This window comes from Gymnogyps californianus, chromosome 24, assembly GCF_018139145.2.
Source record: "Gymnogyps californianus isolate 813 chromosome 24, ASM1813914v2, whole genome shotgun sequence".
In the NCBI taxonomy this organism is placed as follows: Eukaryota; Metazoa; Chordata; class Aves; order Accipitriformes; family Cathartidae; genus Gymnogyps; species Gymnogyps californianus.
In genome coordinates this window covers 4,696,095-4,707,505 of record NC_059494.1, presented here as the reverse complement: position 1 = coordinate 4,707,505, position 11,411 = coordinate 4,696,095, and the positions used below count along the sequence as shown (strand labels likewise).

Below are 11,411 nucleotides of genomic sequence, written 5' to 3'. Positions count from 1 at the left end.
ACCCTCGATAGCGACGCCGGGCTGAGCCCGGCCGGGGGGTGTGGGGATTAGAGGGTGCAGAGATGCCGGGAGGCACGTACGAGTCCCGGAGGTGCCCCGCATCCCCCCCCTCCCCGGCGTGCGCAGGGCGGGCAGAGCCAGCCCAGATCTGGGGCAGCTGGAAAATGAGGAGGATGAAGCCTATTAGCAGCTCAGTGCCAGCGAAGCAGAAGCGGGGAGGGAAGCGGATTTGCAGGGGGAAGGGGGCCGGGACCTTGAGCCACTGATGGCTATATCGGTCCTGGGTTTTGTAAGGAGCTGTCGGGGGGGGTCGGGGGCCCCCCAGACCCTCTGCTTGGGCCAGACCGCCAGCAGGAGAGCGTCCGTGGCTGCAGGGACGGGGATGGTCCCTGTGCTGAGGATGTCCCTGCCTGTGGTGCCCCCCCCCAGCATGCACACACCAGCTGAAAAATAAGGGGAATGATTCCAAAACGGGGTCCCGGGCAGGCTGGTGCACAAACGTGCTGTACTCTCGTAGCTCAAAGCACTTTGCTACCCGTCTCTTGGTCCTGGAGAGGATGGGGGAGTGGATGGGGGTACCGTGCGCCCTGCGTGGGCCTTTTTGGGGTCCTCTCTGAGGCACAAGCATCCTTGCAGGGTCTGTGGGAAGGGCTGAGCTGCCGGCAGGTCCAGATCTCGTGCCTCAGTTTCCCCAGCTGCCGAGCAGGGCTGCGGCTGTCGCAGAGGGAGGGCCATCTCCCTCATTTGGTTCAGCGGCAGCCATCATTAACCACCGTGGTTTTCCCCCTTACTCCCCTCTGCCGCAGCCCAAATCGAAGTGATCCCGTGCAAGATCTGCGGAGACAAGTCCTCAGGGATCCACTACGGTGTTATCACTTGCGAAGGCTGCAAGGTGAGCCCAGGGATGCCTGGAGATGGGTGCCGGCGGGCGGGCGGCCGTGGGGGCTGGCATCCCGCCGGGCACTTTCCCAACACCTCCCCATCCCACACAGGGTTTTTTTCGGAGGAGCCAGCAGAACAACGCCAGCTACTCCTGCTCCCGGCAGAGGAACTGCCTGATCGACCGCACCAACCGCAACCGCTGCCAGCACTGCCGCCTGCAGAAATGCCTGGCGCTGGGCATGTCCCGCGACGGTGAGTCGTGCCCGGGGTCCCCAGGGGTCTGTCCGCTCCTCCTTGGAACGAGTCGGGCTGTCGGGGCTAAAGCTGCTTCCCCCGTGGGGCCAGCCCGGGGAAAGGAGGTTTTTGGGAAGCAAGAAAAGCTTTTGCATTTAAAGCTTTGCACGGGCAAATTTAAATCGATTCTGTTCCGTTCGACCCAGGGTCGATCTGGGGCAGGGGGTGCATCCGATGGGGCCCCTGCCCTGCTCAGGGCTCATACACCCCCAAACCACGAGCTCCCCCGGGGAGCAGGACCCTTCCCAGGGCAGGCGGGTGGTCGTGGCTGCTGCTCTGTAGGGCGAAGCTGCCCTGATGCAGCCGCCCTCTCCTCCCCGGGCAGCGGTGAAGTTCGGCCGCATGTCGAAGAAGCAGCGGGACAGCCTCTATGCCGAGGTGCAGAAGCACCAGCAGAGCCAGGAGCAGAGCAGCGGCACCAAGGATGAGCCCGAGCCCCTGAGCCGTGTCTACACCACCAGCGTCAGCAGCGGGCTCTCAGACCTGGACGACATCTCCACGCTGTCGGACGGGCTCCTCTTCGACTTCCCCCTCACCCCCGATGGCAGCAGCACCTACTACAACCTCGACCTGCTCGCCTCGGCACAGCCCTCGCCTGACCAGTCCAGCCTGGACGTGGCCGATGCCACGCTCATCAAGCAGGAGTCCATCTACGAGCTGATGCTGGAGCCAGCCCTGTTCGCACACGGCGCGCTGGAGGGCGGCCAGCTGGCTGCCGACATCTCCGTCCTTGAGATCGGTGAGCGTTGGCGCAGTCCCGGCACGATCCCAGGCACTCATGGGGTGTGCGGCCCCAGGGATGGAGCTCGGTGCAGCCTCGGGTGCCTTGCAGGACGCATCCAGGCCCGGGTGCTCACGCCGCACCGGGCACACTCACAGTGAGGGACTGACCCAGCCTCGGCTCTCGGAGCAGCCCCAAGCCCATCCCCTCTTCCGGGCTGAGCACTGATGGAGCTCGGCGCACCTGAGGTCATGCGGAGTGTCCCCCGCTCTGGGGGACAGCCCCCGATGCCCCATCTGTCCTCATATCCCCGTGACACCGCGCATGAGCCCCTCTGCCTCTCTAGCCCCCAGCCCCAGCAGCCCCCCAGGACACCCAGGAGAGGACGGCGTCAGGGTGTGGGGACGGGGGGGCCGGCGGGGTCCCCGGGACTCACCGCCCGCTGCTCTCGCCTTGCAGACCGGGTGGCCCAGAACGTGGTGAAGTCGCACCTGGAGACGTGCCAGTACACGACGGAGGAGCTCAAGCGCCTGGCGTGGACCCTCTACTCCCCCGAGGAGATCCGCGCCTTGCAGAGCAAGGTGAGCACCGCTGCCGCGGCCCCCCCGGCTCCCCGCCACGGCCAGAGCGGCAGCAGCCCTCGGCAAGGGCCACCGCTGTCCCCTGGTGCTGCACCAAGGCGGGGATGAAGGCGAGGAGGATGAGGAGGGTCTTTCGGGGCTTTGGGACCTGCAAAAGCCCAGTATTGGGGGGGAGGGTTGCGGTGGCAGGTCACGTCCCGGGTGTCCTAGTGCCACCACCCCCTGTGGATGGCATGGCGGTCCCTTCCCTGTGCAATGGGGCAGGGGGGGGACAGCGGAGCCAGGGTGACGGGGTGGCAGCGAGCCCTAAGGGACGTCCCCGCTGTGCCGGCAGAGCTGCGAGGCCATGTGGCAGCAGTGCTCGCTGCAGATCTCCAACGCCATCCAGTACGTGGTGGAGTTCGCCAAGCGCATCGACGGCTTCATGGAGCTCTGCCAGAACGACCAAATCATCCTCCTGAAAGCCGGTAAGAGCGGGGCACCCTGCTGCGCCCCTCACGTCCCTGCCCCCCTCGTGTCCCTGCCATCCCCCTCACGTCCCCACCGTCCCCCTTGCGTCCCCAACACCTTTCCCAAGCGGCAGCCGCAGTGCCGAAGGCATATCCCATCTTTTCTCTTGGCTAGTGCTTTCCTTTTGGGATCTCCCCTCCCTCGCCGCCTTGGTTGCCCCCGGGCTCGGCTTCGGTGCTTGGGGAGCAGGTACTGGGCTGGAAGGAGTTGAAGGTCATGTTTAAAGGCGATGGTATAGAGAGGGACATGGGGAGTGGCTGCCCCGGGCAGAGGGTTTTCTCCGTGGTCACCCTCAACCAAACGTCACCCAGAAACCAGGATGGAAACGAGCACAGTGGGTTTTCCCCCAGGAAAAGGGGTGCCAAACCCAAAGGGGAGCAGGGAGGGAGAAGAGGAAAGGATTGGCCTCTTCTCCCAGCAAGAGACTGGGAAGAGGAGGACAATGGCAGCGCACACCCGCGTCCCCTACCCGTCCATCTGCCCGAGCCGGCGACGCCGTGCCCAGGCGAGGGAGCTGAATGTGCAAAAGCCCCAAAATGCCAAAAAAGGTGGAAAAGCCTCCCAGGTTCTAAACTTTCAGGGCTGGGGAGCTGAGAGCCTCACCCAGCACAGGGGACGTGTGCCAGCGTCCCGGCAGGGTGCTGTACCCTGAAGCCAGAGCTGGCCGTGCCCAACATGCTGGAGTTTAACTCGTTCTTTCATTTCTTCCTTCCATTTTCTTTTTATTTATTTTGTTTTCACCCTCTCTCCTGGTGCTCCACCATGACCTCGATCGATCTGTGTCTGGCTGCAAATGCCTGGATAATATTTGCCTTTGGTGAAATATTGTGGCCACAATTGGAAACCTGGAAAAAAAAATAAAAACCAAAAAAACCAAACCCCAAATTGTATTTATTGGAATAACCATTCTGTGCTTGGGAATGAACAATCTGGACTTCAAACTTGCACTGGGGGCTTTCCTCTTTCTTACATTTGGTCCTGGGATCATGGAAACTGCCCTGCCCTGCCCTGCCCTGCCCTGCCCTCGTCTGCGCTCTCTCTGCCTACGTCAGGTTGCCTCGAGGTGCTCCTGATCCGCATGATCCGCGCCTTCAACCCCTTGAACAACACCGTCCTCTTCGAGGGGAAGTTCGGCGGCGTGCAGATGTTCAAGTCGCTCGGTAAGAGCCGCTTCGCCGCACCTCTCTCGGGGCTCTCCTCTCCTTTCGACGCCCGGACGGGGCTGGGGTTTGCAGCCGGGTGAAATGCAGCATCCCTGTGGCTGGGCTAAATCCCCGGGGGACAGGAGGGGGTGAGACCCCCTGAGTTTGCTCCCGCTCCCGTTGGGATCGGGTTGATGTGCGCCATGGTCGGGACCTGCTTTTCGCCCCAACCCAAAGCCTGGATGCCAGGCATCCTCTTCTGGGGACCCCCCCCTCCTTCACCCATCTCGTCTCCCGAAAGCTTTCCGAGCCCCAGGTGCCGCTGGGGTCGGCGGGAAGGTGGGGGTGCCGCCGGGCAGTGCGGAGCCGTGACGTGCCCCTCTTCCCCGCTGTCCCCCCCCCCCCCATCAGGCTGCGACGACCTCATCGGCACCGTCTTCGAGCTGGGGAGGACCCTGTGCCGCCTGCAGCTGTCGGACGAGGAGCTTGCCCTCTTCACCGCCGCCGTCCTGCTCTCCCCGGGTACGGAGGGGGCTGTGGGGGGGACACCACAGCCAGGAGCGGCTGGGGAGCGGCAGGGGGGGACTCATGGCAAAGCTGGGGAGAGCTGACCCCTAAATCTCAGTGCTGCTTCCTCGGTGGATGATTTAAGTTATTCCCGGGAAAGGAGGTTGGGGGGAAAAATTGCATCTAAAAATGCACAAATCTGCCAAAATTCCTCGGTGGGAGGAGGAGCCGCGTTCCCTGCGGCGGGGGGGGAGCGGAGAGGGGCTGCCTGGCCCTGTCACCATCCCTAAAAACATCCCAGAGAGCAGGAAGGGTTAAAAGAGCAAGAGGCTACCATGCTGGGGGAGACCCCCGTGGTGGCACTGACCCGGCCGTCTCCCATAGATCGCCCATGGCTGACAGAGTCCAAGAAGGTGCAGAAGCTCCAGGACAAGATCTACGTGGCCCTGCAGCACGAGATCCAGAAGAAACACTCCGCCGAGGACAGGCTCTCGAAGGTAGCGGAGCCGCATGCGTGCGGGGGCACAGCATGTGTGCTACGGGGAGATGTCTGAACTGCGGCTGTGCCGGAGCTCATTAGCCACGCACGGGGGTTTTTTTGGGGGGCAAGCCCTGGGACCTGTTGAAGAAGGAGGAGAATTTCTCTTTCCGAGGGCCGTGCATCTCCGTCGTGGTGCGGGTGGAGGCAGCCGCGCCGTAGGCAGCCCCGTGCCGCTGAGCCTGGCAGTGCATCGGGCAGTGGGTGTTTGGGGCAAAAGGAGCTGTTTCAGGAACGCTTAGGGCAGGATGGGACTGGGACGGGGGGCACTGGGGGACTCGCTTGTCCCCAAGGGAGGGGGAACGGCGGCGTGAGGGATGCTAGCCGGGAACCCGGTGGTCACCAGCTCCTTTTTTCCCTGCAGATGGTTTCCAAGCTGCCCTTGATGAAGACCATTTGCAACCTGCACTTGGACAAGCTGGAATTTTTCCGTCTCCTGCACCCGGAGACCGCCATGAACTTCCCACCCCTCTATAAGGAGGTCTTCAACTCGGAGCTTCAGTACAGCGACCCACGGGAAAGCTAAGGCTGGGAGCCGCCGGCCCCCTTCGAGTTCCCCAAAATTTGGAGACGAACTAAACTTCAGAGGTTTGGGGCAGTTTATTTAAATTAAATAATCAAACTCAAGAGAACCCAGGGGGCTGGGGTATCTCCCCGGCCCCGTTTCCTCGCTGTGGATTGCAATAGCTCTTGAATGTAAAGCACCTTGAAGGAAAAAGCAAAACGGACTTTGCCATACCAGTGAAATGAATGTGAAATCTCCGCTCGGGAGAGGAGATGCTCCTGGCTGTGGTAAGGGACCAACTCCTCCCCGCAGTGCACGGATCCAGGGGAGCGCACGCCACGCACACGCCGCTGCGCTCGCGGCACGGCCCTTCCCGCCGTCCTGGCTGCACTCTCCATCTCTGATTTGTACTTTTTTTTAATTATTATTTTTATTTTATTTTTTTTACCCAAACACAAGGCATGGGATAAAGAAGGGGCAATGCAGACTCAGACGGAGAGGGGTGAGCCAGGCCGGTGGGGCTAGCTTTGGGCTGCCGGCTGGAGCCAAGGAGAGGGTGAAGGCAGAGCCTTTGCTTTATTCCTTCTCCCACGGGTGCAGCGAGCCCACAGGGCACGGGGTGACCTCAGGAGCTTGGCCAAGAAAGACCCGGCTGTGGCTGGGGGGTTATTCAGCACAGGATTTTCCCGTGGAGGAGGCTGGTTCGAGGGAAAGGATGCCCAGCGGGTTGGGGGAAAAGCTTCTCGGAGTCTCCGTGCCCTCCGTCACAGCATTTTCCCAAATGCCTGGCCAACTCCCCATCCAGCCGGCCGACCTCCTGGCTTTTCGGAGCCGATTCGGCAGGTCTGCCCACCTCGTGCCACCTTTCCGCATCCCGAGCGCTTTTCGAAGAGGGGCTTTGCCCTTGCGACTGCGGCCAAACCCCAGCTCCTGGCTGCTCCACCCCAGAGGCAGCCGCAGGCGTTGGGGCAGGCGCCGGGGCTTGGTGCCCGTCCCCCCGCACCGTTGTAGGCAGTGGCTCTTTGGGTGCTGACCGTCGTCTGTAGTTTCCTTCTGGAGACGGTTAAAACTATCCCGTGGCTCAGCACCCAGAGGAGGTTTTGTGGCCTTTCCTCCGCCCAGCCCACAGCCGGTCCCGCTGCCGAGTCCCCCCTTCCCGCGCCGGGACCACCGGGAGCACAGCCGTGGCTGCTGTTGCAGGTTGAGTTGGACTCAGGCCTTTTCCCCCCAAGGAGCTCTTTAGAACTGTTATTTTGGGGTTTGTTCTCTATTTAGCAGGACCTGGGAGTTTTTTAGGGAGAGAAACTGCCCGTTGGGGTCAAGGGGAAGCGACAGGTCCTTATTCCTTCCCCGGGAAGTCACGGTGTGGTCGGGACCTGCTGCTCTGAGCTTGGGAGGCTCAAAAGGCGAAGAAGGGATGGATTTGTGGGGTGATGCTGCGATAGCCCGCAGCCAGCGGGATCACTCGAGGGACCCTCCGGCCAGGCTCTGCAGATGGTTTTTCCGTCCCTGTTCCTGCTCCTCCTGCAGCGAATGTCAAAAGCTACAAGGGAAAAACCTGCTCCGAGGCAGCCCCGGTTTCTGCTGACAAAGGGCTAAAATCCCAAGCCCCTTCCCGCTTCGTGTTGATTTCTCGTGTGTCCAACCCCATCCTCTGGGCAGCTCGGATCTTCCCTGAGCGTAAGCCCAAGACCTGCAATTCCATAACTGCACCCCTTAAACTAAACGAGCAGCTTTCTTAGCGATGGTAGGGGATATTCATGCTTTCGGTTAAAAGACCTCCTAGGGAAGACCATGGACTAACCTCCACCAGGGAAGACTCACCAGGAAGCCGATGGGATTTCTGCTTCGGTGTAAGGCAGAGAAAAACTTGGGACCGTGCTATTCCCCGGCAGCTGCCATCCGCCACGTACAGCCGTGCGCTTTCTGGTTTTGCTAACTGCTGTCTGAACTGCTTCTCGGAGCATAGCGGAGTTTGTCAGCCTTGTTTCTCTCCCCGACGGCGTTAGAGCCCAGGTCTCTGGTGAAGGCTGCCGACCCTCCCAGCGGCCCCGCGCGATGTCGAGTGCCAATACGTCGTTCTCCAGCGCAGCGTTCGCCGGGGCGGGGATGCGCCGTGCTTGTTTCCTGTCCTCTCGGATCCTAAAGCTTGTGAGAAGTGAGAAGTCAGTACTGCCTTTTTCATCTAGAGGGTTGTGCCTTTTTTTTTTGGTTTTTTTTTTTTTTTTGAAGAATCATTTCTGACAGCACCGCTCGCTTCCCGGCTCCTCTCTGCAGGGAAAAGCACTCGAGAAAATGAATGTGCTTCGCGGATCGCCCTCTGTTTCTGCAGGACAGCAGCACTCCCTTTCTCGGAGGAAACAGCTGTGGGTGTTTTGAAATGTTTGGGGGGAAAAAAAAAAGCACACACCCTTCTTTATGTCCTCGGTATTTGTCAGCCAACGTGCACCGATGGTCAACGTCACCGTTTTCATCCGGCAAAGAAACCAAGAAAGCACCTTAAATCGGGAAAAGGCTGAGCCCTCGCCACCGGTTGCGTTTTTCCGGCTTATGACACAGCGTCCATCTCATGGGAGAGATTTTGGATTCTGAGCAATAAAAGCCCCCGTGGGAATCTAGGGAAGACTGGAAGTATTAAACACGTGTAACTCAACCTGCCAAACTGTGGGAACATGCACTTTTAAGTTCTCTTTAAAGGAACCTACTTGTCGATTAAATGATTTCTTGGGAGGGGATAAATGATTAAATGTCGATTAAATGATTTCTTGCCTGGGACGGGCGGCGTGCATCGAAAGGGACGGCAAGGGCCCGGCGAACCCCCCGCGGCACCCCTGCTGCCTGCAGCCTCTGCCTTCGGCTCGCCCGAATACACGGGGCAGCGGTGGCAGTGCCAAGGTCCCTCGCGCTCCCTCCGTGCCACCAAGAGCAGCGGCTCGGCAGAGCCAGGCATCGAGCTTGTAGGGAAAGGGCGAATGAAAAAGCCCGGGTAGAAATGCCCGAAAAAGGGAGATTTCCGCTCTCCCCTGCGCCGGAGCTGCGTGTGGACCGGCGGAGATGATGCACGGGAGCCCCGACCCCCCCCCCCCGACTCGCTTTGATGCTCGGTCCTCGGCCTCTCGGAGACGTTTGCATCCCACCGGCCACGAGACGTTTTGCCGCTTTATTTTCAAACAGGCCTCGGCAGCGGTTCCCTTGAGCGGGGCACCCTCAGCCGCGAGGGATTGCTCTTTTCCAGACGACGATTCATTTTGTGTTTGTTTGTTTGCTCTGGCAGTTTAGCTGAGTGTGCATTTCCACCTCCAGAACCCTCACACTGTGTATAAAAATGGATAAAATATATATATATAATATATATTCTTGTGAATGTTGGTGCAAAAGAGAAAAATTATATAAAGTTTCAGTCGGTTTTATGTTATTTTTTATCTATATGAATGAAAGGAAGAAATGGAAAACATTTTTTTCCATTTACCACCCTCCACACACACCTACCTGTAGATACCGACAGATTTTATGGAAATGTTTTACTTTTTAGATTTAGGAACATGCTTCTGTTCTCATTGAATGTTCTGTCTTGTAAGATTGTAATTTATATTTTTTTAAAGAAAAGAAAATAACTAAATAAAATTTCCTCTTTCGGACCAGTCAGCTAGGAAGGGAGGGCAGGGGAGGGAGAAATGTTTATTTAAGGACAAAAGCGTTGTCTGAATTTTTCATGACATTAAATAAAAAGTAATATAATGTATGGACGAAAAACTTTTTATTGAGGTGTATTCTATAGGTATAGAGATGTATATTGCACAAAATTTACAGGGAGAAAAATAAAGTCTGTTTTACAAGGTAAAAAAAAAAAAATCATAATGTTGGAAATAGTGACTGTGATTCCAAATTTTAGCAAAGCCCTCAAAGTCACGGAAAAGCCTTTCATTTCTGCAGCGGGCTGAGGACCAAGCTGTCCCAGAAGCCCCGACCCAGCGCAGGATTTGGACACAAGGCTAGGTTTTAGATGATGTACGGTATTATTGGGTCACTTAAAGCTAGGCACACACTGGGAAGGATCCCGAGATCCGGGAAGGGGCTTCATCTGGGAAACCTCTGTTCAAACACCACCAAGGTGAGGGCAGTGACCGCAGTACCTGGCAGTACTGGGGACACACTGCGGGGCAGGGGGTACACGGATTTGTTTTCAAACAGTACCCAGTCCTAGGAGGGAAGGAAGGAAGATACCTGCCCTGGATACAAGGACTCGGATGCAAGGAATCCTCTCCGTCAGGATGCAGACGGTTTAAAGGTATCACTGGGTATCAAGCGTGCAGATCTCCTCCTCATTTCCCCCTTCTGCTTCCCCTGAAAATCTCACCGGGGTGCCTGCTCCCCGCTCCCTCTGCAAATCCAGAGCAGTTGTATCCCTCGGCAGCAGCAGTTGAACTGTCCGGGAGCTGCGGAGCAGAGCAAAATAATGAGAAGGGATCCTTGTACCAGCAGGGTCAGTAAATCCCAGGGTCTCGCCTCACCGGCTCCCCAGCCGCTACTGCTCTGCCATTCCCAGGAGGCAGCACGCAGCCTCCTTCGCGGTTCCCACCCACAGAGGTTATATATTGCAGGATAAAAGCTGGCTGCTACCGAGAGCCAGGAACAGCCAGAAACATCGCATGCCTCATGGAGACACGGGGAAGGGTTATCATCCCGTTTGGAGACGGGAGCTGGGGCAGCCAGGACTGCGGGAGCACGCAGCGGCCAGCCGGAGCTGCGGCAGCGATGCGGGTGTAGCAGCCCCCGGCCCCGCCAAGTTGCCGCACGCTGGCACTTTTATTTGGTTTTCATTTTTAAAAAGATGTCTTTTTCCACAAAAATTATATTCTTTTTTTTTTGGGGGGGGGGGGGGGGAAGCATGGGAAATCCGTTAAAAAATTCCTTGCAAGAGCTACTCTTTAAACCAAACATGTTTATGAAAAATGGCCTTTCGGTTCCAGGGGAGATGCTGGGAATTGCCATGAGGAGCGTTAACATCCGCAGTCGGTGGGAGCCAGCGGAGGACGGGCTGCAAAGGGACCCCTGGTTGCCCAAACACCCTCAGCAAGGGGCCGCAGGACGGGACCGAGCGTGTCTGTCCCACACGGGGCACAGCGAGGACAGGAGCTGCCGGTACCAGGGTGACCTGGATGCCCGGTGTCCCCGTCCCTGGGCTCTGCCACCCCACTGCCCATCGCGCCTTCCCCCAGTAAGCGCTCCCTCTCTCTTACTGGTGGCCGAACGTCTCCAGTAGCACTGGATTTACTGGGGCGGAGTGACCTCTACTGGTTTATAGCTAAAATATTCCCTGCATGTCTGTGATGCTTCTAGATCGATGGAGGCAGGAGGCCTGATCCTTCCCTCCCCAAAAATATCTGCCCAGCTGGCAAATACTGCAGCCGGTGGCACTGCCTGCGGGGACTGGGGAGCAATCCCCAGCAAAGCTGGGCAGCCTGCCTCGAGCAGGGGCCGAAGGCAAGCAATGAGCCCCGAGACCTGGACTTTGGGGAAACTTTGCGGACTAGGGGTGTGAAGACCTCGGCGTTTGCTCAGCGAAACGTTGGAGGGATGAGTCTGACTCACACAGCCTGGAGCCGGGAGCGCTGTGTTTACAGAAACCGCAGCCCCAGGGCTTGTAAATGTTTTTAAAGTAGAGTAGGGTTTACACACGGCTGAATTAACAGCATTTACATCGAGCTGGTTCCTTGGAGAGGGATCGGTA

At 58.3% G+C, this 11,411-nt stretch overlaps 1 protein-coding gene across 1 annotated transcript; it reads left to right on the top strand.

Moving 5' to 3' along the window:
- Positions 1-784: 784 nt before the first annotated feature.
- Positions 785-5,701, top strand: LOC127025520 (nuclear receptor ROR-beta-like; the record flags this gene model as incomplete). The annotated part of the gene is made up of 9 exons (XM_050910555.1): positions 785-892; positions 993-1,134; positions 1,502-1,915; positions 2,357-2,478; positions 2,813-2,945; positions 4,041-4,148; positions 4,542-4,652; positions 5,022-5,134; positions 5,540-5,701. Coding segments are annotated over 9 exons (1,413 nt in total), but the record flags the coding sequence as incomplete, so codon positions are not given.
- Positions 5,702-11,411: the final 5,710 nt, after the last annotated feature.